The sequence below is a fragment of the Zootoca vivipara genome, chromosome 2, assembly GCF_965207765.1.
Source record: "Zootoca vivipara chromosome 2, rZooViv2.hap1.1, whole genome shotgun sequence".
Classification (NCBI taxonomy): domain Eukaryota; kingdom Metazoa; phylum Chordata; class Lepidosauria; order Squamata; family Lacertidae; genus Zootoca; species Zootoca vivipara.
In genome coordinates, this window is record NC_142584.1 from 38372210 (window position 1) to 38397580 (window position 25371).

The following is a 25371-nucleotide window of genomic DNA, read 5'->3' on the forward strand; positions in this document are numbered from 1 at the left end:
TTGCTTGAGGTTGCCATGCCAGCTTCCTAGTGCTACAGCTTAGGTGCCAAATTGGGAGAACATGAAAGCTCAGATTCCCATCCTCAGAGGGTCAAGGTATCCTGTTCTCTGGCTTAACAAGAGGCCTGTAGATAATGGGCTTCCTTAAGTTGCACCGTATATCCACAGGAAATATGTCCATAGGCCAAAGGTTGGAAGCTTTTGTCTATTAGCATACAAACTTCATCCCTGAAACATTGAGCACAACCAGAACTTACGCTTTGTCATAGAATGTCGTGTGTCCTGAATGACAGAACTTCATGCCATTGCTGTTGATCATGCTGCTGTTTATGTTCCCTGAAATGTAAGATTTCCGCGATGCCTGGTCCTTCGCAAAGTTTCTACAAGCAGCTAATTTCGATTCCAAGGCCTGAAAAAGAAGTGGATAACAGAGTTTTTTATTTAAAGTAATTTGCCTTAATGAGGGAATAGGAGAAGCAGAATCAACATCAGCAGATTCAACAAAATAAAAGATGGAGCGATGACTCAGGGCAGTCAGTCAATCTTCTGGTTCCACTTATGTCACATTCTTAGTAAGAGAAGCTGATTTCAAAAGTCTGCTCTTGAATAGAACCTGGATTCCCAAATGCAGAACAGACCAGAATTATTCAGCTTCCCTATTGAAAAGCCAAAATGCCCTATTGAAAAGCCAAAATGCCCTTCAAAATGTTAAAATAGCAGAAATTGAAATTTGCATCATTTTATGAGGAAATCTTGGAAAAGCTGGGAGCAGCTGACAGAAACGGTAAGCACTAGAGGCATTTGTTACAGGAAAGTAGGAATACTAGAAGAATATACAAATAACCATCAGAGCTGGGATGTGACTGGAGAGACAACAGACTTTGGGGGGATACTCTGAGTTAACCTACTTAATGGGATTTGTGAGGTGAATGCTCTAAAATTTCATTAAGCATTGCCCATCCACTTTTGCACCCCTCAATGCATGTGTGTGTGTGTGTGTATGCTGAATTCTGCAATGGGCAGGGTGAAAGGGGGGGAAGAGAGAAGACAACAACAGCTTGCCATTGTCTAGGGTCAGTAAGCTAGCAGCACACACTTTGGTTCCCAAAAGAAATAATTCCAACTCTCTCTCTCTCTCTCTCTCTCTCTCTCTCTCTCTCTCTCACACACACACACACACACACACACACACAGAGAGAGAGAGAGAGAGAGAGAGAGAGAGAGAGAGAGAGAGATTTGCTTCAAGTAGTTGGCTCAAACATCTTGAAGCAGACACTTTCATTCACAATGCTGTTAACAATGCATTTGTTTCAATTAGCATCCTTGTTTACAGTTCATCTCATAACAAGGAGTGTGACAGAATCAGTATGCAACAGTATCAATGAAAAGTCCTAGGCTGCTTTAAATATAGCCTGGAATTCTGAAAGAGAGAATAAATAAGTCATGCATAGTAAAGAAAGGCTCTTACCCCAACTTTCCTTAGGAGATCACCTACAATATTGAGCGCAGATATTCTGGCAGAGGGAGTAAGGGGACTGGTACCAAAACCGTTGGGAAGAGCTGCAGAAGGGAAAAGACAACAGACTAGTTACATGGATGTACATATGAACAAAAAAGGAAAATGAAGAGCATGCCTACTCATGTTCCCTGGCCCCAAGAACAGTTGCTCTCTGGGAAAATATCACCACTACACGTATTTATGAAGATCAACTATCTCAGTCAGTTCCTTAAAACCTTATCTCACAATCTTAAAATATCTACATTGCCATTATATGGGATAGTATTTTATAACTAAAACAAGAAACAATGGAAAAATAATCAACCATTTTATTTGTATGCCACATTTACAAAGTTAAAAACATGCTCAAGGCAGCTTATAAAAAATGTAACAAAAGTAGTCATAAAAAGAAACAAAACATCAAAAAGTATACAACCAAACTGAACAGTTTCCACATAAATAAGATACAAAATAAAGATACAAAAAATGACAGCAACAGCAGCAACACATATACAGTACACAACAAAAAACCCACTCAAGATCCTTTCAGCAGCCTCAGCTTTTGTAACAGGAGTCAGTCAGGATCACACTCTCCCAGGTGGGGAAAAATAAGTCTTAATTAATACACAAATAAATCTTTGTTGCGTTATATGGCTCAAAATGTGTTCTTTAATTTCTACTCTGACTGAGATTGGCCTGCTATTTCTACATTACTACAGCTTTGCAAGAACTGTGCAAGTTCTACATTCACATACAATGCAAACAGTAGAACATTCAGAGTATAACATGTGTATTGTGTTCTACCTTTTGGAGAGGGAAAGCTGTTCTCACAGCTTTTCCCAACAGGTGTTGCTGGCAGTGAGAGTGATGCTTGGACAGCTGAATCCATCTTCTCACAGTCCAAGGTTGGGGAACTAGGAGCTGACTTCCTGGTCACTTCCTGTTGCCTTTCCCGTACTGCTAATTCTTGCCTTAAATCTGTAAGTTTGAAGAAGAATATATTGCCAATGTGTTCCATAATACAGAGAACACATAATAAGTAGGTTGTGAAGGCTGAATGAGACGCAAACAGAACGTTGGCTGGAGCTGCATGACTTGATCTCAAAGCCTAACTTGGACAAGACCTCCTTTGAACTAAAGCTTGAAGTCAATAATGAACAATTTCCATTGCCTATCAATGCAAGTTACACAGAAGTAGCATAACTAATAACCCTTAAGCAATGGCAAACTGCCCATCAGGTAAATTCACCTCCCTCCTCCCACTAGCTTTTATGAATGTACTCCTTGGCAATCAAGCATCTGCTTGGCTGGCACAGCATATTCATATTTTGAATAGCACCTCACACTTCCACTGTGGAAAAGACACTTTTGTTGAAACATCAAAAGAACCCAAGTCTATAACATATACACACTTATTTTATTTTACCAAATTTTAAGTGCAGGCAGCACACCACAGCAGGGAGAGACAAGAGGTCTGTGCAGAATGGCACAGCAAGGTCTTTTTAGTGTCTTGCCAGGTACTGATTGCCAGGTACTGATTGCCAGGAGCTGAGGCTGCCTCAAAGCAAGCAAGCAAGCAGGCAGGCAGGCAGGCAGGCAGGCAGGCAGGCAGGCAGGCAGGCAGGCAGGCAAGGAAATGGAAATGGAAATGGAAATGGACAGACAAGTCCCAGGACCTTGAGGGGCAGTGGGAGGAGGCACCTCTTTTTGGGGCAGGGGAGCAACTCAGAGACCAGGGGCGGCAGCAGCAGCTGCCCAGATGACTCCCAAGGAGAGGGGAGAGGAGGCTAAGGGAACACTCTACATGGGAGGGTGTTTGAAAAGCAGTGAGAGGCTGCCAGCTCTGCAGGCAAGGGGTGACATAACTGGGCTCCTGAGCCTCACAGGGGTGCTGCAGAAAGAATGTTGAAGGTGCCAGACATGCCTTTATCTATGTACTGCTGAAGCCTATTTTGAGAAATGTTCCATAAGCCAGGGATTTCCAAAGGAAAGTACAGATGGGTTTCAAAGTTACTTAATATGTATTTCCTCATCAAATCTGGTCTGCTGGTGTCCAATAGATCGTTGATTCGTGTTCTGAAATACGATAGCCACTACATAAAGCATGGTTGGGAAACCTATTTGCCTGCACAAGACAAATCCTTATCAGGATCAGCCTTGTAAGCCAAATATGATATGACGTCATTATGACATCACATGATTGATAGGTGGGCGACCCTATCCATCTCTCAAAATACCTTGTGTGGACTTTCCAGGCACCCACCTGGCTGTTTGGTGCTTGGAAACCAGTAGTAGTTCAAAGCCCTTTTACTGTTTCTATGAACCTCCCAATAGGGCTAGGCGATACCTGCTTTCCAACATCGTACGTAATATATCGCCAGCTAAAGTTCACAATATGGCAATATATAACGATTTGGCTTACAGTTGTACTCAACGTTCATTCTAAAAGTTCCTATTTATTCCATCACAACCACACTCCATCTTCATTAACTAAGCATTAATTTAGCAATACCTCTTGCTTCATCCTTCAGCCTTTGTACAGAAACTAGCAGAGATTCCTTGTCATCTAACTCGCTTTCCAAAAAGGCATTTCTCTCAATGGCCTGATTCAGTCTTTGTTCAAAGTCTTCCAAGGAAACAATTGTGGCCCTAGACACACAAAGAGAAAAACAGCTCTTCAGTGCACATTCAAGAGTCACTTCTAAAACTATCATAAGTCATGGTTAGGCTGTGGTCAGCAAACTTTCTGAAATTATTTGCAAGGATGCCCTAAACCCCTGAGAGCAGGATTTCATTTTAAAGGTGTTTGCGGCTCCTATTCATGATGTACAACATTTAACTATTATATATACTTAACTATAAATAAAATAATAATTTAGGCACATTTGGTGCCAACCTGATCCTGTGGGCTGTAGATGTAGCAGAAATCATTGACCACTTTCCTCACAGCACATTCTGAATGCTAATTTATCATTCTGGAGAGAATCAATCCAACCAGGTACAAACACTACACACATACATACCGGTATATTTTTATGGGGACTGTGCAAAATAATTTGTTGTATAAATGGAAATTATAGTCATTGTGTGTTTTACATTAATGCTTCAAAATTCAATCATATTTTCTGCTAAGCCAAGAGGCTACCAAATGAAAGAGGTTTTGGAAATACGATAAGCACTGTAGATGTTTTAGTTTCACAACTGCATCAGTTATCAATTCACTATTTATATAATACAAGGTTCTTTGAAAGCTTCTGAAACAAAAACCTGAGCAGAAAGGCAATATAAGGAAGTATCTGTCTCAGGAAGGGAACAGACTACCACCCAACACTATGACCCTTACCTCTTAGCACGCTCAAGGTCATCATTGGATTGCTCTAGCTCTCTCACATATTTATGCAGCTGGTCTTTAATTGCCCGGGTCTGACTCAAGTCATCCTCCAACAAAGACACTTGCTTGTAGCTTTGTGAATACTGGTGCTCAAGTTTCTCCTGAAAGTACAAGAGTATTACGTATTCTGCTGCTTTGAAATTAACAAAGTGATTTAGAAGCATTCCTGCCACCCCGTGCTGCTTCCTCAAACACACATTCATATTTGCAGATAAATTTACAGACTACCTAGCCTATACAAGCAGACCTAGTTACACCCAGCAGGACTTAACCAATTTACCATTTTTTCTCTCTTTTTCTCCTCAATGCCTACCACATTTCTGAAAAGCAAATTCGCATATGAGATGTGTAGCTACAAAAGAGCCCCTCAGATAAGAGACTTATATTGATAGGAACGCTCGTCTTAAGGGGTGCAGTGGATTCAGTTTGCTCAAGTCCTCATTGAAGACATAAAGCAAGCATGTTTTTTTCATTATACTGGATGGTTGTAAGTTACCAAGTACCATACTCTTAGTACAGAAGATCCAAGTTACAGTACCTTAAGGTTTATGGGAGAGAACGCAATTCTCCAGAAGCATGTCAAGGCAGTATGGCAGTTCACAGTGTCTTTGAACTGCATCTCTTCCCATAGCAAACTCATAGCACCAAGCAGTCCTTTCACATGTAAAAGGCATTAGAATACACCAATGTTCACTCTTAAAAGCCCCTTTAATAGACATTGAGCACTAGTTTTAAGCTCCAAGGCCTGTTAGCCTGCTCACTTTCCAGTGACTTTTGAAAATCTGGTGGGCTAAGAGACTATAAAAATAAGAGAAAGGATAGGGTGCAATTAACTGGCCCTGAAACCTAAGTGTAGCCAATAGAGCAGGCATCCCCAAACTTCGGTCCTCCAGATGTTTTGGACTACATTTCCCATCTTCCCTGAGCTCTGGTCCTGTTAGCTAGGGATCATGGGAGTTGTAGGCCAAAACATCTGGAGGGCCGCAGTTTGGGGATGCCTGCTATAGAGCAATGTCTTGATAATGAAGTGAGCTATAAATGCAACAATAATTTCCTATTTCCTATTTGCCTCCACCAACACTGCTAACAGATGCAGTTGTACCTTTAAAGTTTCCACTTCTTGCTTTAATCTTTGGTTGTCTGCTTGCAAGTCCCGGTTCCTCTGTTCAGCCTGTACCAGCTGAGCCTCCAACTCTGCTTCCAGTTCTCTGCTGCCCTCCTGAAATTCTGCCAGCTCGTCACGGGCCTCCTGGAAACTGTAAGAAGAATGGTGATGATGAGTGAGGCATTACTCCAACCATGCTTCCATCCTGTCAATATGGTATTAGCAAGTCCATAGCTACTTCTTCCCACTGAACCTCAAAAGGACCAAAAGTATTTACTGCTGCATCATGTGAAACATTATTTTGTGGAGGTTAACCATGATTCTTGCTGAAAGCCTACTGGAAGAATTGCTGCACACTATCTATGTGCATCCCCATAGAAAGAAAAAAATAGTCTTCCAAACAATAGAATCCTTTGTGTCACTTGAGAAACATGCTTATTCAAAATACTGTGTCTCTTGTGATGCTATACTGTTTAAAGTTACTAAAGAGATTAATAAACAAGTTGTTTGGATACCAACCAGTAGAGATCCCTAGGGCCCCAAAGAGCTGCTGTTTTTTCCTCCCCTTTAGTGCACTTCTCTTGCATCTAACTTACTCTCCAACCAGTGGAATATTTGTGGTTTGCCCTTCCTTTTCCCCTAGCAACCAGAATCCATTTTTCTTGTGGTGAGTTCACATGAAATCAGGTGGTCCCTCCCTACAAGTTATTTTCTAAAAATATTACTACAGTAAGTGTGGCTGGATGTTAAAGAATCTTGTCCCTGCAAAAGGCAAAAGTGAAGGCTTTGCAAAGAGGCTTAGGCATGTCTCCTGCACTCATTCACAATTCACTGTATAGTTAATTTACTATACAATGGTCTACAAGTCTACTCAGAAGTAAGTCTCTTCAGGTTTAATGACACAGTGTAGGCTTTGGTTTAGTGTTGACACTGTGGGAAATCAGGGTTCGTATTTAATTTATTTAAACAATTTATTTAGGTACCACTTAACTACAATAGTGTCTAAGCAGTTTGCAAATATATGCCTTTAACATCTGTATGACAAGCTGAAATACAACAGGTTAAGCTGTTTCTAGTATGGAAATATAAATATGGGGAAAGATTAATCATGACTGTACTCTAATTTTGTTATATGCCATGCCATTTATGCAGGGTGCCCATATCACTCTCAAAATTCAAAAACTGTCCACTGCTCCCAAAAAAACTAGTAACCCCTGTCCTAGCTTCTGTTGCCCACATCTGGGTAAACACTGAAAGGTTTTTGTAAACTGCAGCCAGTGCAAAACTGAGCAGCTAGATTGTTGACTTGATTGGGATCAGATGATCTGAACATAGTCATAGCCAACTACATTGGCTAACAGTTAGTTTCTGAGTGCAATTCAAAGTGTGGGTTTTGACCTATAGAGCCTTATGCTGCTCAGAACCCCCAATACTTTAGGGACCAATTCTCCTTGTATGAACTTACCCAGACCCAGGGATTTTCAGAGGCCCCTCTCTGTGTGCCTCTTCAGAGGGAGGTATAGAGGGTGACAACTTGAGAATGGGCTTTTTCAATGGTTGCTATCCATTTGTGGAATCCTCTCCCTATGAAAACCTAGCACCATCACTGTCAGCTTTCAGACACCAGGCTAAGACATTCCTATTTGCCCAGGCTTTTGATTAATTGGGATAAAACTCTAGTATATTTTCTAAACAAGGTACTAATAATCTGAGGATGCTGTGGAATCCTTTTTGCTATTGCTAAAAAAAAAAATGAAAATCATTGCCAATCCCCCGCAAATTTCCCAATACTGTAGTTTCTACCACCCCTGTATTAACTCCTAAAAAAGCACAACACATACCTTGTTTAAGAAGCCAACATCACTGCTTTTTATCTTTTCTTTTTCAAATCATACTGCTCTAGGCAAGAAGAAGCTAACAAGACTATACAAAAATTACCCACCAAGTCAGAACAATGAATCTACTATCTAGCTAATATCTGTGGGGGGTGGGGTGGGGGTTTCTGGTAGCCCATAATGGCTGTCTTTGTCTCTCATTCCATACCAGTATTCAGGCAGGAAACTGAATTCATTCAGATCACGCATGTGCTGGGTTGCTATCATGCAATATACAAGAACCAGAGGCTTAAACAGCATCCTAATCACTAGAGGGAGTCAGAAGCTCCTATAATCTCAGAATGACCTTATTTACCAAAATTAGGCTGCCCTGTACCTAAACTAAACTTCAGTAAAACTAGAACTTTTAAAGATATACAGTTTAACCCCACAGTGAAGCATGAGACAATCTGCCAAGGGCAGCAATCAGTAGCATTCTTGAGATGATAAAGTACCCCATTGTTTGCAAAGGCAGATTTCAAACAGTGCAAGGCCACTACTGACAAAGAAATTTTATTCCTGCATCCCAGAGCACATAGCTCACAGCTTTGCTGAAGATACGTGGCTTCCAACCACTTGTTTCTTACTGCTGCAACAGACATTTAAAAGGTTACCTCAGATAAAACAATTTAAATGCATTAACTACCTAGAAGTGAAACTCAGTAACTACTAGAACCATACCTTTGTTTATATTTCAAAGATAACTCCTTCCAGTATGCAGTTTCTTCCTCTGGACATGAAAACTCAGGGATTTCTTCACAGTCCATGATCATGGTCACCTGCAAAATCCAGAGTGTTTAATAGGATGCTCCTGATATGGCCTACTGGTTTCAGACAAGCCCCAGGACTATCAGCATTCCAAAGCAACAAGTAGAACTATACCTCACCTTCTATTCATCTCAAAAGAAATGAGTATGGGTGATTGGCATATTTTTTTATCAGCAATTAAAATGTTTTAAGTCCATCAACCAGGCCATCAAGAGTTCTCTGAAGATGCATTGTTGCATTTAAATTGAATCCCACTTTAAATGTTTTGGGAAAACAAAATATAAACACACCCAAAATGTACCACACTATTCAAAGAAGGGTTAATGGAGTTGGAAAAAATCTGTCTAAGGAATATGCAAATGATCATATTTTAAAGCAGGCATTGGCTTTTCAGCCAGGTGGTAAGACCTGTAATTACTGGAACTAACACTTCTAACACCCACTGAATAAGATAATAGAAGTAAAGTTTGGTCAGCCATTTCAGCCGAGCAAAGGTTTGTTCCTGCGCTACAGTGAGAGGCTAACTGCCCTTTCTCTAGCACCTGAATAATGAATAGAAATTGGCAGAGTGGCTCTACAACATTATCTATTCAGAAGCACAAAGATAATGAACTGCTTTGACATGCCAACAAAAACATAGGGTAGCACTTCAAGAGTACATTGAAGGCATAGAGACAAAGCACTTTAGCTGATGGAGGCTAGAAGCTCTACTAGAGGTATGGGGAAGCTCCAGAGTGTGACCCAATTAGGCCCAGCATGGGTCCCAATTTATCTTGCTATCTCCCTTATACTACACAAAACTTGTTCCAAATCTGACATGGTATGTGACATCAGCTGAGGGCAGGTGGAAACATGGTTGCCAGTGCACAACCTTAAAGTAGACTCCTGGTTGTGCTGATGGGTGCTCAGTTCAAGCTTCCTGGTATCAAGTGTGCTATTGATTTCTAGCAGAGAACCTGCACAAGTGACGCTGACACAAAACCCCACACATACATTAAGTAAAATAGAAACATCGCCACCCCACCCTACCCCCACCCACCATGGCCTCCTCCACCTCTTCCCTCATTTTCTTCCTAATGTAACACTAAAGTCTCAACAAATGAAACTGATCTGTAGAAAATGTAACTTGAAAAAAGAGACATTGCACATACTTTTATAAACCAAGAAATCTTTAATAAAAATACATTAAACAAAAAACAAAACAAACTGTGCTATTGATTTATTCATGGGGAACTCCACAGTCAATCCTTGAAGCGACCTGTAAAGAATGCAGCAGCATTTTTTGCAAGCTCCTTGCAAAGAGCCCTGGTCAGCACTTCCCCTAGTGCTATGACCCTAATCCAGATCACTGAGGCTTTTTAAAATGTTAAACATAGGCAATCTCTCATAACACATCTAGTTTAGCCCTCTGTGGTGCATGATTCCAAGCAGAATTTGTTCCTCCCGTTTTATTTTTCTTATTTAACAGGATTTATATAGCAATTGATCAAAACCTCTTAGTAAGTTACAATAAATATACGTTAAGATTACCAAGTTAACTTTTTTAAAAGGCCAATAGGACTCATTATATATAATTTTTACTGCCCTTAAATCATATTCCAACAAAAGTTTGAAAGATAAAATAATAATAATAATACAATTAAAATTTAGGCAGCTGCTTCCTTCCAGAAGACTGTTAAAGCCCCCATTCCTACAACAGAAGGCATTTGTTTTACTAACTTTTGAGGTGCCACACAGGAAGGAATGAACTGCATTCATGATAGCTTTTTATCCTCTGCATGTGTACAGATGCTAATGCTGTTAACCAAAGAATACTGCTGAATTCTGACAAGCATCAATAGCCATTTCCCCCTCCAGCGAAACAAACTGGCGCATCCCACATTTCTGTGACCCACATTTCTGACCTGAACATTCAAAGCACACACATAAAGTATTCTACTTCCTCTTACCGTATAAAACACGACAAAGAAAAAAATATAACAGTTCAGAACTACAATTCTTAAAAAGCAGTATCGTCTGAAGCCAACCTTAAGAAAAGTATCATGAATAATGATAGTGGAGAAATATAAACACTGAATAATCAAGAACAAACATGGCAAATGTATTTCCTGCCCAGTACTTTATAGATACAAAAAAAGTTAAATATAAATCTACTCCATATACAGGACAACTTTTAAATGATATTTTTTATAAAAACAGTATCATAGTCAAATGGCCAACAGATTGGAGGTCATGGAGATGAATATTTTGGTCATTGGGCTATGATATTGTTTCAACTTATGGGTTACCTTTTTATTATTAATTTATTATTTAATTATTATTACCTTGACTTTTTTGTGTCCATCTAGAATATAAATGCTGACCTATCATTCTTACATTCTGTTACCCCCCTTCCAATCACATGATAACTGCACTGGATCATAACCAATGCACCTGATCCAGTATAGTCTTCCTGAACTGGGACAAAGAACCCTATCATGTAAACAGAAATCATTGCGACGAGTGACTCAAGGGACAGATCAAATTGCTAAGTGGCATTTTGGGACTTGGCAGACTCTGCCTTCTCAGTGTGGTAACATCAATGGTGTTTGTGCCAAAGTACTATTTAAAACAGTCTGCACCATTCCAGGAATGAACTATTTGTGGGTTCTTCCACCCCATGTTGTTGTTGTTTAGTCGTTTAGTCGTGTCCGACTCTTCATGACCCCATGGACCAGAGCACGCCAGGCACTCCTGTCTTGCACTGCCTCCCGCAGTTTGGTCAAACTCATGTTTGTAGCTTCGAGAACACTGTCCAACCATCTCGTCCTCTGTCATCCCCTTCTCCTAGTGCCCTCAATCTTTCCCAACATCAGGGTCTTATCCAAGGATTCTTCTCTTCTCATGAGGTGGCCAAAGTATTGGAGCCTCAGCTTCACAATCTGTCCTTCCACCCCATTGTGTGCCATTTTCAAATGACTTCTTCCAAGGACTTCACTTGGATTTACAGTTTAAATTTAAAGCACCAAAATGGCAACATGAGACGCTTCAAACAGGCATGACTGAAGTAGTGCAAGGTAGTTTGCCCCAAGAGGCCTCTCAGAAATGAAAGACAACAGGTCTGGAAAAATATAGTCTGTTACAAGCTGATTATGTTGTGGCTTAGGTCTAATAACATGGATAGCACAATTTCAAGAAAGGTGATAATTGGCAACCATTGTGGAGAAGGGATTTCAAACATAGTACATCTTTGCTTACAAGTTTCCAGGCAACCTCTTCACAAATCAGTCCTAAGCAAAAACACCACAGAAGTATAAAGTGAAAAACTAAGCAGATACAGAGACTTCAAAAGTAGGCTAAGGTCCTCAGAACAGGTGGTTTATGAAGCATGAAGTTAAATTCTCAAACAGGATTGACTGACATTTTGCAAAGCCTTATGCGGGTATAACTTGTTGTTTTGTTGAGTCTTCTCTTCTCATGAGGTGGCCAAAGTATTGGAGCCTCAGCTTCACGATCTGTCCTTCCAGTGAGCAATCAGGGCTGATTTCCTTCAGAATTGATAGGTTTGATCTTCTTGCAGTCATGGGACTATCAAGAGTCTCCTCCAGCACCATAATTCAAAAGCATCAATTCTTCGGCAATCAGCCTTCTTTATCAGCTCTCACTTCCATACATCACTGCTGGGAAAACCATAGCTTTAACTATACGGACCTTTGTCGGCAAGGTGATGTCTCTGCTTTTTAAGATGCTGTCTAGGTTTGTCATTGCTTTTCTCCCAAGAAGCAGGCGTCTTTTAATTTCGTGGCTGCTGTCACCATCTGCAGTGATCATAGAACCCAAGAAAGAAAAATCTCTCACTGCCTCCATTTCTTCCCCTTCTATTTGCCAGGAGGTGATGGGACCAGTGGCCATGATCTTAGTTTTTTTGATGTTGAGCTTCAGACCATATTTTGCCCTCCCCTCTTTCACCCTCATCTCATTAAAGGTTCTTTAATTCCTCCTCACTTTCTGCCATCAAGGTTGTATCATCAGCATATCTGAGGTTGTTGATATTTCTTCCGGCAATCTTAATTCCAGCTTGCGAGTAAAACTAGTGATTTGTAAACTCTGTTTGGCCAATTAATGGAAAGGAAAAGAAATGAAATCTAAATGTGCACTAAGAATGCAAAATAGTCTTCAAGAATGGGGAATCTGCAACAGATAACTCTCTTCTCCCCCTCCACTCTGCAGCTATAATCTGAAATCTTCAGAAACTGACTGGAGTAATGAAATTCCCTGTCACAAAATGCACCTAGAACAATGGCAGTTGCACTCCAGGTCAAGTCATTAACAGCTTGAGAGCATTCCAAAAGTACTTTTCTAATTGGTTATTTACCAAGTATACACTACCATTAGGCTGAAGAGTCTGAATAGCAAGCCAAAAAGATGCAATTCAGAACAACACAATGAGTTCATTACGGTATGTGCCGTGTTTCTCCGAAAATAAGCCATACCCCGAAAATAAGCCATACCCCAAAAATAAGCCATAGTGATAAGCCATAGTGATAGCCATTGTAGGTTAAACTGTACCATACTTAATAAAAAAAATAAGACATCCCCTGAAAATAAGCCACCGTGGGTTTTTTTTAGGAAAATTAAATATAAGACGGTGTCTTATTTTTGGAGAAACATGGTAGCTCACAAGTAAATGCACAGTACTCACTTCCTGCCTTAGGCTTGAGTACTGGTCCTCCTCGTTTAGGTACCTGTTACAGGTTCTCTGGTTTAACTAGAGGCAGTTCATTATTTTATAGGGGAAATAAAGCAAAATGTTGCACTCTGAGCTCAGGAAACAATTTGTCTAATATGTAAAACAGAATCCTTCAGATCAGCTCTTTATCTTTGTACATCCCTAACTACGTTTCTCCTCCAATTACACTGGAAAAAAAGCAGCAGCAAGGCCCTTGAAAATCTTGGCATAGCAAATGGAGTAACTGCTTCATTTCCTACAGCTACAGAAGCTACAAATGTTAATTGATATTAATTGGGTGCATAGCTAGTGCCAATATAATACAGCATTCCTTATCCAAGGAGCACGGGGGTGCTTTAATGTAATCTAAAAAAAAGGTAAAGGACATCTGGCAGTTAAGTCCAGTCATGAACAACTCTAGGGTTGTGGCGCTCATATTGCTTTACTGGCCAAGGGAGCAGACTTTTGTCTGTAGACTGTTTTTCCGGGTCATGTGGCCACCATTACTAAGCCACTTCTGGAAAAACCAGAGCAGCGCACGGAAATGCAGTTTACCTTTCTGCCAGAGAGGTACCTATTTATCTACTTGCACTTTGATGTGCTTACGAACTGCTAGGTTGGCAGGAGCTGGGACCGAGCAACAGGAGTTCACCCGTTGCGGGAATTCAAACTGCTGACCTTCCAATCGGCAAGCCCTAGATTCAGTGGTTTAGACCACAGCGCCATCCGCATCTCCCTTTAATGTAAGCTACTGTTACCTAATTTTGTTGGTTTTAGTTCGCTCACATAATCACTCGCCCATGTGCATAGCTGTCAAGTTTTCCCTTTTCTTGCGAGGAAGCCTATTCAGAATAAGGGAATTTCCCTTTAAAAAGGGAGAACTTGACAGTTATGTCCATGTGACTCTTTCCTCCCTTCTCTGATTAGCTTAACCAGCATATCAAAATACAAGTATACAAAATACAACTTACACAATTGCACCTTTATGCACTTGGTAGCCAGCCAGTTGCAACTACACAAATTTTAAAAATGCAAGGTGTGTGTTTAAATTCTCCCTACCATGCTGACTGGGATCTGGGGAGGTCTTGCATAGACTCTGGAAGACTTCTGCAAGATCTCAGGTGGCCCCAGAGATCCTACAAGTGCCTTGAGACTCCATGCAAGAGCGTCCCAGAGTACAGAAAGCTTAAAAGCTCTCCACTTTGCATAGGGGGCAAAACCTGCTTCGCACACCAGCTTCAGAAAGGTGAGGCTGGTCACACAGTGGTGGTTTTGGGGTTGTTCTGGCTCTACAACTTTACATGCAGCCCCCGGAACATAACCCCCACACAATATGTGAGCCTACTATAACTGCTAACTATGGCTAGCTAATTTCAATCTCTGATTTAAGGGCTAATCGTGGTTTCAACTTCCAAATTAAAGGCAATGTATTCTAGTGGTAACTATGGTTACACTGGAAATGCTTAATCATACTTAACACTAATCTGGGGAAAGTGTGGGGAGCAGTTGGAGGGGGGATTGCCAATTGGCCCAGCATAGCGTCTGAACAGAATTAGGAATAAAGCCCATCATCCAGAGACACTGCCACAGCTTCTGTGTTGCCTTCAAAAAAGAAAAAGGATTTGCAAAGCAGAGGTTCAAACTGAAAAATAAGCTTGTGCGCATATGTACCACTAAGTACAATCTTCTAAAAAATGTTATCCACAGTATTATTCCTTAATTGCATTCTTACAATCTATGTAGGAAAGCAACTAGAAAATGGCGCAGACACACATCTTTGTAATGTGTCAGATTAGAGCACAAGTATGAGACAAATGGAGAGCAGACAAGCTTGAGTTCTGCCAGATACATCTTTAAGACTCCTCTCTGATCACATCCCAAAGACACATGTTTGAGGTCACTTCACGTTCACTTCACTGCACATTTTAAAATGCATGTAGGAAGCAGTCATTAATTTATGAGGGGGGACAAATACCAAATTCACATTTTAAGTGGCAATTACTCAAGCAAACAATTATTTATCTTCCTCAGAAGTGTGTTTTAACATTATCATAAGATCTAACTCACTTCAGAATACTGAATCATGCTTCTGGCAACTGACTGGGAGAGGATGTCAGCACTTCCTGAAACCTGTGTTTATCAGATGCTGCTCTGGAATCTACAGAGACTAGTAAGGTCACATAATGATTACTCAATGAAAGGTCTCAGTACTACTAAAAACAACCAGTTTCATCAAGGAAAGGAAGAATTTACAAACTGCAGCCTCTGATCACCTCTTCACTGATACCAGCTGCCCAGTAAGCTTACAAGAAAATGATGAATGAAGTTGTAGAGTACCAAAAGAAGAGAACAAAACTATATCCACCCATGGGGCAGAGCAGCAGAATAAGGTGTGTGGCACATGTAGAGAACCAGGGCAGATCAGGGTTCAGAACAGGTTACTGTTCATTTCCTTTTTGTACCTGTTCAAATAAAAACAACACCTCTCAAGACTATATGATGGCAAATAAGAACTGTAAAGAGAATCTACACTGCGGTTGCATTTAGATATACATGGTAAGCTATGGTTATGGTTTACCACGGATGCAGAGATCATTCTCACTTTACTTCTCCCTAGCAGCAGCAAGCTATAATCCTTGGCTCAACAGAACAGGGGATTGAGATGTATTTTTCTCCAAAGAAGCCACCATTTGGAGCAAAGCAAACCATGATGCCCGGTTTGGACATTGGGCGAGAGCCAACATGTTAGTTGCACAGCTTAACTGCCACAAAGTACAATGAATGTAGCAAATAAGCAATATATTTTGAATGTGCAAGTCACTCAATGGATTTTGCTGTTGCTCTGAACAAGACTCCTGCTACCAGGATGGCTGTTGGATGAGTGAATATGAACCATAACACTTAGCCAAAGGTGATGGTTTGTACTTCCACTTGCAATCAAAAGCAATTTCTATGCATTCAATGTGAACTAGTAACCATGGCTTACTGTGAATTACCCAAAGAGAGTGCTGCATTTATAATTTTTTAAAAGCCATCTGCAAGAACAAGGAAAGCAAATGTGTGGTATGGTAGGGGAAACTTAACATGATTCTTTATAAGATGACCTAAATTCTTCTGAGAAGGTTTATCAAAATCAAGGATAACATTCATTCAATAGGACCCATGGAGGGGAAGGTGGGAAGTCCAGAGATTCAGGGAAATATCTAAATATGGATATGCCATTTGTATTGTTATAACTCTATATTTGTAAAATCAAATAAAAATTATTTCAAAAAAAGTATAACATTCATTCAATCTTGCCCTGCCATTTTACTGGTTGGGGGTGGGGGTGGGAGGGACTTATTTAGAGTTCCTCTGGCAAGTACTTTACTCAAACAACTCAAAAACTACCTCAATTGCAATAGCCTCAAATGCACATTTACTTCCAGTTCCTAAATTTAGATACAAGAACGTCAGAGAACCACTGAATGGGGGGGGGGAACCTATCAATCCATAGTCATTATACATTTAGAAGCACAGCATTATGGTGCCAGACTCAGTTTTTGAGACCAGTTAAATGTTCTCACTGAACTGGTTTATATCCAGTAATATATAATAAATATATCCATATATGTCACAGACAACACACAAACAACTTCAGTGCAGGAAATGAAAACAGAACGCACTTTAAATTAGGAATCAATTCTAGAAACTGATTCTAAAGTCTGTAATATCTCAATACTGCATACACAAATATAGTACTTTAACACAGTTTAGTTCGTGAGCACTGTGCTGTGTTTTACTTTCTTCTTCATAACAGCTTATTAACCTTTCTAAGCCCCAAATATGAAGGAATGGTGCACATACAAGTTTTATGTACACCAGACCAATAGTTGAGCTGCATGGTCTCCGTTCCCTTCCTTGGAAGAGTAACTGATCATGATACAGCTAAATCTAGTCAAACTTTCATCAACTTATTTCTCCCTTAAAAGCTTGTTCGCTGTTGCCACATATCAAAGTTTGTATTGGTCCCAGCATTAACTTGCAAAGCATGCACTTTGTAAATGATGCAATTTTAGGCAATCAGAGATCACATGTCCTCAGAGCTGTAGAGTCTCTCTCTCTCTCTCTCTCTCTCTAAACTCAGTTGTGAATCAGCCACTCCCTCCCCATTGCTCTTACTATTGCCAAGCAGCAAGCCTCCTGGGCACAGCTCTGACGCTCTCAAGTACTTATTACAAAGCTCTACACTTTAAAAGAGAGGTCATCCTAAATCAGGCCCTAACTGCATATTGTGGCCAGAAGCCACACTGCATGCACATAGTTCAATGTAAACTTCCCCTGACTTTTTTTTAAAGGAAAAGTAGCAACTAGAGGCAGCAATAATAAATAAAGGCAGGAGAGGGCTCCTACCACTTTCCCTGCTAACCATTCTTCTTCCAATGTCACCCATGCAACACTGCACCCCACACCTGCAACATAAGAGATACATGTTCACATATTTTCACCTGCAGTGAGAAAGGAAAGCTTGAGATGAAAGAATTTTGGGAGGAAAAGGAGGGAGAAAGTTACACTGAATTGGCAGTTTCACCTACAGGCACCTAAACAGCAGCAGTTTGATACCTGCAAGTCCTTGCAAACATGCAAAAAGCAATGCTGAAGTCATGTATCAACATTTCAGTCTAATATATACTGTTGTACATAAAGACAAATTGGCAAGAACCCTCCACAATAGAATATTGACCATGCTATAGAACCAGCAGTGTGCCCATGCACTCAAAACACAGGACCAGATTACTGTATGATGTTTCATCTTGACAGAAGACCACCCAACAATTATCCACTACTGCCCCACATTCATTTTCAACCTCCAATCTCTCAATAAACCCACAAAAGAGCATAACCTACTGTTGCCTGGCTATTTCCCTACCGATAAAACCCCACCTTCTTCATGGGGTCCTAGGACTGGACTATATTCATCACCTACAGAAGAATGTCAAGTAGATTAACCACGAAAAGACAAAATAAAAACATCAACATTACACATTTTAAAATATGTAACATCGGTAATCATTAAGTATATCACAGCACAATTAAGAAACATTGACATCAGTATGTTCACTAGAAAGTGACCAATGAAATAACAAGTTCAAATATAAGCTGTTTCTCCGAAAATAAGACATAGCCATAAAATAAGCCATAGCAGGATTTTTAAGCATTCAAGGAATATAAGTCATACCCCGAAAATAAGCCATAGTGATAGGCAGTTTAACCTTGTAGGTTAAACTGTACCATACTTAATAAAAAAACATAAGACACCCCCTGAAAATAAGCCATAGTGTTTTTTTGTTTTTTTGAGGAAAAATAAATATAAGACAGTGTCTTATTTTCGGAGAAACACGGTACCCTCAAAAGCAAGAAAAGTTTGGTCTTTGCCTGGTGCCGAAAAGATGTTAATGCGGTTGCCAGGAAAGCCTCTTTGGGGGGCATCATGCCAAGACCCTGACATCAAATCTATCTACACCATGAAATATAAACTAAAGGCTTTCACTTCCTATCCTATTTGAAGTAGCTGAACTCTCAATGAAGGCTTTACTTTCCAGAGTCTGAACCCCATCTCATATTAATCTGCAAGGGCCAATACCATTAAAGCAGTTGTATCACAATAAATTTGAGTGTAAGATATGTCTAATAGCAACAATGCAAAAATTGCCTCTGTGATTGCAGAACATGGTTTAAGACACACGTATTAAGGGCAAAAAACCAGATGGGTCAGGGAGCAACAAGAACAGCAGCAATGAAGATTTCACTCTGCAGCTGTCTCAAACAAAACCCCTTCAGCTCTTTGGGGCAGAAAACCATAATTAGGATTTACTTTGCGTGATTTGGTGGGTAGGTGTTTGTTGTTCTTGTTGTTGTTTACTTTTGATCTAGAATAGCTACCTTCCAACAACTTGATTATCTCCAAAATAAAATGCAGCATCTGTAACTATACCTGCCTCTTCCCTCCACTAAGCAAAATATTTTCAGTGACTCATGGGAACTTAGTGCTCTGACATCATCAGTATATTTGTGTATCCTAGCAACTACCTGACAGCAAAACACCTAAGCTTTTCCCTTTCCCAAACTTGGCAGGCTAGTAGTTAAAAGGATTCTACATTGAAAATCAACATTAACAAAGGAGGAGTTGTTTGTATAAAACATCTGCTATTATCATTATTACAGTACTGGTGTACATGTGGAAGACAGACCATATCCAGTGTGATCAACTATTTAACACAGGAGAAAGGTACAGAGGGAGTGGAGGAAAATGGAGGCAAGAGTAATAAGGGGAGTGGGGGGGGGAGAGAGATGCTTTCAGTTCACTTTACAGTTGCATGTAATGGAAGCAACCTCATTTTTTGTTCTCATCCCTATTCACATGTAAGAAGAGGCTTATATTGTTTTTGTTCTTTGACTTGTATTTTTATGATGTGCACTGCCCTAAAATCTACAGGTGAGGGGTGGTCTAAAATTTCATAAATAATCATCATCTCATTTTCAGAGTAAAAGGAGACCCAGGGTAGTGGAGTTGAACAATGACCCTTCCTCACCTTATCTGTCCATTTCCAATCACTGCAGGCTTTCTCCCCTTGGTGAGGTGCAACACAAGAAGTGAGCCCAATGGGAATTAACAGAGGGAGAAATCATTCACCTCACCTAGACAGCCTTTGGATGTAAACATTAAAAAAATATGCATTTAATATATACAGTGTGACGTGTGACTAAGTAAGTGTGACTATCGTCAGCATGTCCAGCTTAACCTTAAAGGGTTAAGCCAAATCCTTAAAGGGGGCAGTCTTCTTTTTCCTATCACAACACACAAAGACTCAGAAGGAAAGTCATATACTCTTTGACACCTTCTCCTAATTTAAAAGCAGGGTTTACTCGCTTCGGAAATTCACAAACATCCCCCAAAAAGACCTTGCAAGAGACGGCCCTGAGTCACTCCTGGGAACAGACTTCAATACTGGAAGGAATCCAAGCCGCCCAAGATTTTACACACACTGGGTTTTGGGCCTCGCTTGTCGTAGAGCCTTATCAGCTGGAACAAAAGCTGCGGGAGGTACCTGGCGAAGGTTGCCAGAGGCAGGTAGAGAAATGATAAGTCAGGGCGGCCACAGGGTTGGCCAGGAGCTGGAAGTCACAGGCCAAACGCCGAACTGGCAGCTCAACAGACTGGAGCCTGGAGCGCTTAAATGGAGGCCTGAGAAGCGGCAACAGGATGCCCGCTTCTTACTAAGCGCTGGGCTGGCACGAAAGGGAGCTGGTGCCAATGGTGCAGAACTGGAGGCAGGCCTTCATCTGAGGCCCAGGCCTAACGGGCGGCGGGGAGGTCGGCCGTGAGGTGAGTCACGAGGCCAGCAGCAGCCGGAACCTTTCAGCGTTAACGGTCCAGGGCAAGGAGGGCAGGTTCCGGGCGGGGCGCCGAGGCGTCACAGGCTGACAGCGTGGCGGGCGGCGGTGGCGCCACCAACAGAGGAGCGACAAACGGCGGCCTCCTCCCCTGCCCGAGCGGTGGCAGGGAAAGGAGGGCAGCGATCCCTGGGGGCGGGGGGGGGAGAGGAGGCCGGCCACCCGCCGTTGCCTGATGGATGAATGACACGACTTCAAGCCAGTGACAGTCGGCCATGGCTCCCCATCCGACTTATAGAAGGCTGGCAGGGGCGGAATCTGCCCCGTTGTCGTTTCGCAACCAATCCGGAACGAGCTCGCGACGGAGTGAAGCAGTAGAGCGCCCGGTGGGGGTGGGGTGGGGAGAGAGAGGGGACCGGGTGGGGTGGGGTCTCACCCGGCTTCGGCGGTACCACAGCCCCGCTCGCGCACTTCAAAAAGTCCACCCACCCTCGCACACAAAACACGCTCTCTCTCACACACATACACACACTTGCTCCTCTACACTCACCCTTGTTCCTCCTCGCGCTCCTCAACCGTCCAGCGGCGCTCTCCTGCTACCACTGCCGCCGCTGCTGCCGCCGCATCGCCTCAGTCGCTGACACAGCTCCGAACCCTGCCTCATCCGGGCAACCCACCGCCTTGGCTACGTCACAGCAGAAGGCGAGGTCCGCCACGAGACAAGTACAACCCCGCTCGGGGGCGGAGCCAGTCAGCTTGAACGGCAGGCCGCGAGAGAGGGGGCGGGGCCATGTAGATATGGTCACGCCCTTCTCGAGCGCGCGACGTACCTATTCTGAGACTCGCGCGTGAAGCAGCAGCGCGGGTAGTGCTGCTGCTGCACGAAACGTGATACTGTTGTACTGTAGTACTAAAAGAAAATTAAAACTTTAACAATCCTGTAGTGGTTTTGCTGATTTTGTTGCGACAAACCAACCCACTGGCGATCACACATGTAGCGCAATCCAAATACGTACGTACATGCCAATGACACTTATTACGGTACCCAGGTACGTGTGTGCAGGATTGTAACCTAGTTGTGTGTTCCAAATATTCAGTGTGGTCAATCTCTTTCTACCTGCATGGTTTCCAAGACCAATCAGAACGGATTTTGTTCCATTTCTTTCCTATACCTATTCAGCAATGTAAAAAGAAAAGAAAAGAAAAATGTCTTACATTGTTAACTGTATAATCCTATATAATAATGTCCATGTTGTCCCTGCGTCCAGATGTCCCGTGTGTCCCTGGGTCACTGCGCATGTGCCCCAGGGATACAGGGATTGGACAGCAGAGACTGCGCGCGCGCACTCTCCCCCCACTCTGCCTCCTCCAACCGCCGCTCCCGCCGGGGTGGAGGCCGGCGAAGGCCTCCTCACAACCCTCCCTGGCCGTGAGGAGCCGCGGTTGGAGGAGGCGGGGGGGGGGAGAGTGCGCGCGTCCTTCCTGTCGGCGGCTGGGGGAGAGGAAGGAAGGAGGAGAAAGCGCCGCTTTCTCCTCCTCCGTTCCTGTCCCACTGCCGCCGACAGCAAGGACGGGTCCCAGGGTTCGGAGAAGCGCTGCGCAAGCGCTTCTCCGAACCCTGGGATGTCTGCTTCCTGTCGGCGGCTGCGGGAGAGGAACGGAGAAGGAGAAAGCAGCGCTTTCTCCTCCTCCGTTCCTGTCCCCCTGCCGCCGACAGCAAGGACGGGTCCCAGGGTTCGGAGAAGCGCTGCGCAAGCGCTTCTCCGAACCCTGGGATATCTGCTTCCTGTCGGCGGCTGCGGGAGAGGAACGGAGAAAGAAAAAGCAGCGCTTTCTCCTCCTCCGTTCCTGTCCCCCTGCCGCCGACAGCAAGGACGGGTCCCAGGGTTCGGAGAAGCGCTGCGCAAGCGCTTCTCCGAACCCTGGGATATCTGCTTCCTGTCGGCGGCTGCGGGAGAGGAACGGAGAAAGAAAAAGCAGCGCTTTCTCCTCCTCCGTTCCTGTCCCCCTGCCGCCGACAGCAAGGACAGGTCCCAGGGTTCGGAGAAGCGCTGCGCAAGCGCTTCTCCGAACCCCAGGATTCTAGCGCCCGTTATTGAACGGGCTGAAAACCACTAGTTACCAGTAATAATGGGTTGTTGGGTGTGTTCTATTTTTTTCTTCCTTTTCTTTTGCTCAAGTGATGCTTAGCTTCTTTCACTGGTGGATGGGATGATTATAGCAGGACCCAAAAAATAATACCTATCACTAGTACCTAGTCTTAGAAGATCTACACGGGTTGCCTGTTTGATTCCAGGTGTGATGCAAAGTGTGATTCTGACTTACAAAGCCTTAGGGTGGTATCTAACCAAGCTTTACTCAGAGTAGGCCTATTGAAATTAATGAACATGACTAAAATTAGACCACTGATTTCAGTAGGTCTGTTCTGAGGGGAAAGGTTAAACTGCAATATTATGTACATAAACTGCAATATTATGTACATTTACATAGGAAAAACACAGTGGGACATATTTTATTAGAGAACATGCATAGATGTTTGCTACTAAAGAGTTTGAGACTTCCTACTTCTTGATGAATAAACTGGTTTCTTAAAGATGAAGCCCTTCTACCAGTGCCCCTTTCTACACAAAAGAGGTATTTTCTGAACAGAACAGCAAGTTAGTGTTTCAGGAAGATGATGTAGTTCATGCTAAGCTGTTTGAGACATTCTTGTTCACAGGAAGTTAAAACAGGAAGGAGGACAGGAAGGAGACTTAGCTGAGATCTGCTTCCTAGATATGCCTGCCAGCATTGAGATCTTCCTGAGATAGTTTCAGAAACAGAAATAGCAAACAGTGTTTGCTAAATTTGAAGAAGAGACTGGCAGAAAGTGGCCAGACATATCACTAGTGTTTTTAATTTTCTTTCTTAGTTTCCTTAACTCTGTTCTGAGATGTCCACCACCTCCTGTTTTTCTCTCCATTCTCAGCCACTGCTTGAATTACAGAAAGGCCAGAGAGAGCAAAACTTCCTTAATTTTTTACTGATACCCTTGGCTCTTGTTTTTAAAATCGCATCACTACTGGTGATGTGATTTGATTGAATTAGGTGTGGAAGATCAATGGGTTGCTTCTGGATTTCATTAAGGGTCCCTGAACCACCCTGCTCCCCAAATTTGAACATCGTTCCCAACATTACCAGGATCCATCTTTTGCGCAAGTTCCACTTTTTTTATTGCCCAAATTGATCCGGTATGTGTTTGACAAATCCAACCTTTTCCTCTTTGGCTTTCCTGTATTGGATCTTGATCTTGCCCCCTACTCAAAACTCTACTGCTATGGCTCTCCATTGTTCTTAGGTAATGCATTCAGCAGACATCCTTACTTAAGTCACTTCCAGTGTACCAATATGTCGAAAACACCAGACTGGCAAATGCTGCTTTAGTGCCTGTTAATTCCTGATGCTTTTAAAGTAGCAGTAGATGATAGAAGGAACATAAGAAGAGCCCTTCTGGATCAGATCAAGGACCCATCTAGTCCAGAAATCTGTTCTCACAGCGTCCAACAAAATGCCTTTTGGAAGCCTGTACGCAGACCCAGAGTGCAACAGCACTCTCCCTCTCATGACCCCAAGCAACTGGTATTCAGAAGAATGCTGCCTCTAGTGCTGGAGGTGGTAAGAAGCCGTCATCACTAGTAGCTGTTGATAGCCTTGTCCTCCCATTAATTTATCTAATCCCCATTTAAAACCATCCAACTTTGTGGTGGAGAGTGTGTGGGTGTGGGGTGTGGTGTGGTGTGTGTAATATATATATATCAGTAATTAATATGTGGTAACTTTTCCTTCGTCTCTGAGCTGCTTCAGCTTCTTGATCATTTTGGTTGCTCTTCTTTGAAATCTTTCCAGATCTGCGATATCCTTTTTGAAGATATTCTAGGAGGCAGAACTGTATAAGTGCTTACCTGTGGCTGCATTGTGCCTAGTGCTGAATAGCACTGTCCTGGTCTGCCCTGACCTTTAAAGAAAGACCACTTACTGCTTCCCAATCCATTAACTCCTGTCCTATGATGGCAACTATTACTAATAAGACCAAGACCAAAGTATAGTGTCTGGTTCAGACTGAATAAATGAAAGTAACTGGAGCGCCTGCTATTTAGACTGCAGTCCCCCTAAAGGGACGAACCAGAACCTTTTCTGCAAGATTGAGAAGAATGAAGCAGGAACTACAGGCGCCTTGCTTTCATGTAAAAACTATCCCTAAGAGCTGCTTCCCCTTATGTGGTACTGGAAGTGACTTTGATGGTTTCCTTGCTTGCTATGGACTTCGTATATGTTGTCCAAGGCTGGCCTCAGTGGAGGACTCTGGGCTCTCAAATTTCAGCAGGGCACTGTGTGATGCTAATACTTGGCACCACCCCAGTGCGACCACACCAGTCTCACCACCCTAAAACCACCTCTGCTGGCCCTACCATTAGGCTGAGTGAGACAGTCACCTCATGCAGATGATCAGTGGCAGGTGGTCCCTGGCTGTTTCTCCTGAACCTCTGGCTGCACCCTTCAGTTGGAAGGCAGAGCTGTGTATTCTACCGTATGTGGCCTGCCCTACACCCCCCTGACTAGCCGCCTGGCTACCCACAGTTCTAGGATGATCTCTTGTTCCTGGTACTGAAGTAA

The 25371-nt window shown here is 42.5% G+C and overlaps 1 protein-coding gene across 10 annotated transcripts in view; it reads right to left on the minus strand.

Moving 5' to 3' along the window:
• Nucleotides 1-25371, minus strand: part of NDEL1 (nudE neurodevelopment protein 1 like 1) — a 51068-nt gene that overhangs the window by 12973 nt on the left and 12724 nt on the right. For 4 of the 10 annotated variants that reach the window (XM_088661680.1, XM_088661682.1, XM_088661678.1 and 1 more), the window contains exons 1-9: nucleotides 21269-21407; nucleotides 19917-20031; nucleotides 8550-8647; nucleotides 5992-6145; nucleotides 4842-4990; nucleotides 4011-4147; nucleotides 2303-2476; nucleotides 1469-1560; nucleotides 258-409 (exon numbers count right to left, since the gene is read on the minus strand). In XM_088661680.1, the coding sequence (XP_088517806.1) occupies nucleotides 258-409; nucleotides 1469-1560; nucleotides 2303-2476; nucleotides 4011-4147; nucleotides 4842-4990; nucleotides 5992-6145; nucleotides 8550-8641 (950 nt within the window). In that variant the 5' untranslated portion in view covers nucleotides 8642-8647; nucleotides 19917-20031; nucleotides 21269-21407. Of the gene's footprint in view, nucleotides 1-257; nucleotides 410-1468; nucleotides 1561-2302; nucleotides 2477-4010; nucleotides 4148-4841; nucleotides 4991-5991; nucleotides 6146-8549; nucleotides 8648-19916; nucleotides 20032-21268; nucleotides 21408-21835; nucleotides 21859-25371 lie in introns of those variants that run through there. The other 6 variants (XM_035104711.3, XM_035104713.3, XM_088661676.1 and 3 more) reach the window with 3 other exon arrangements.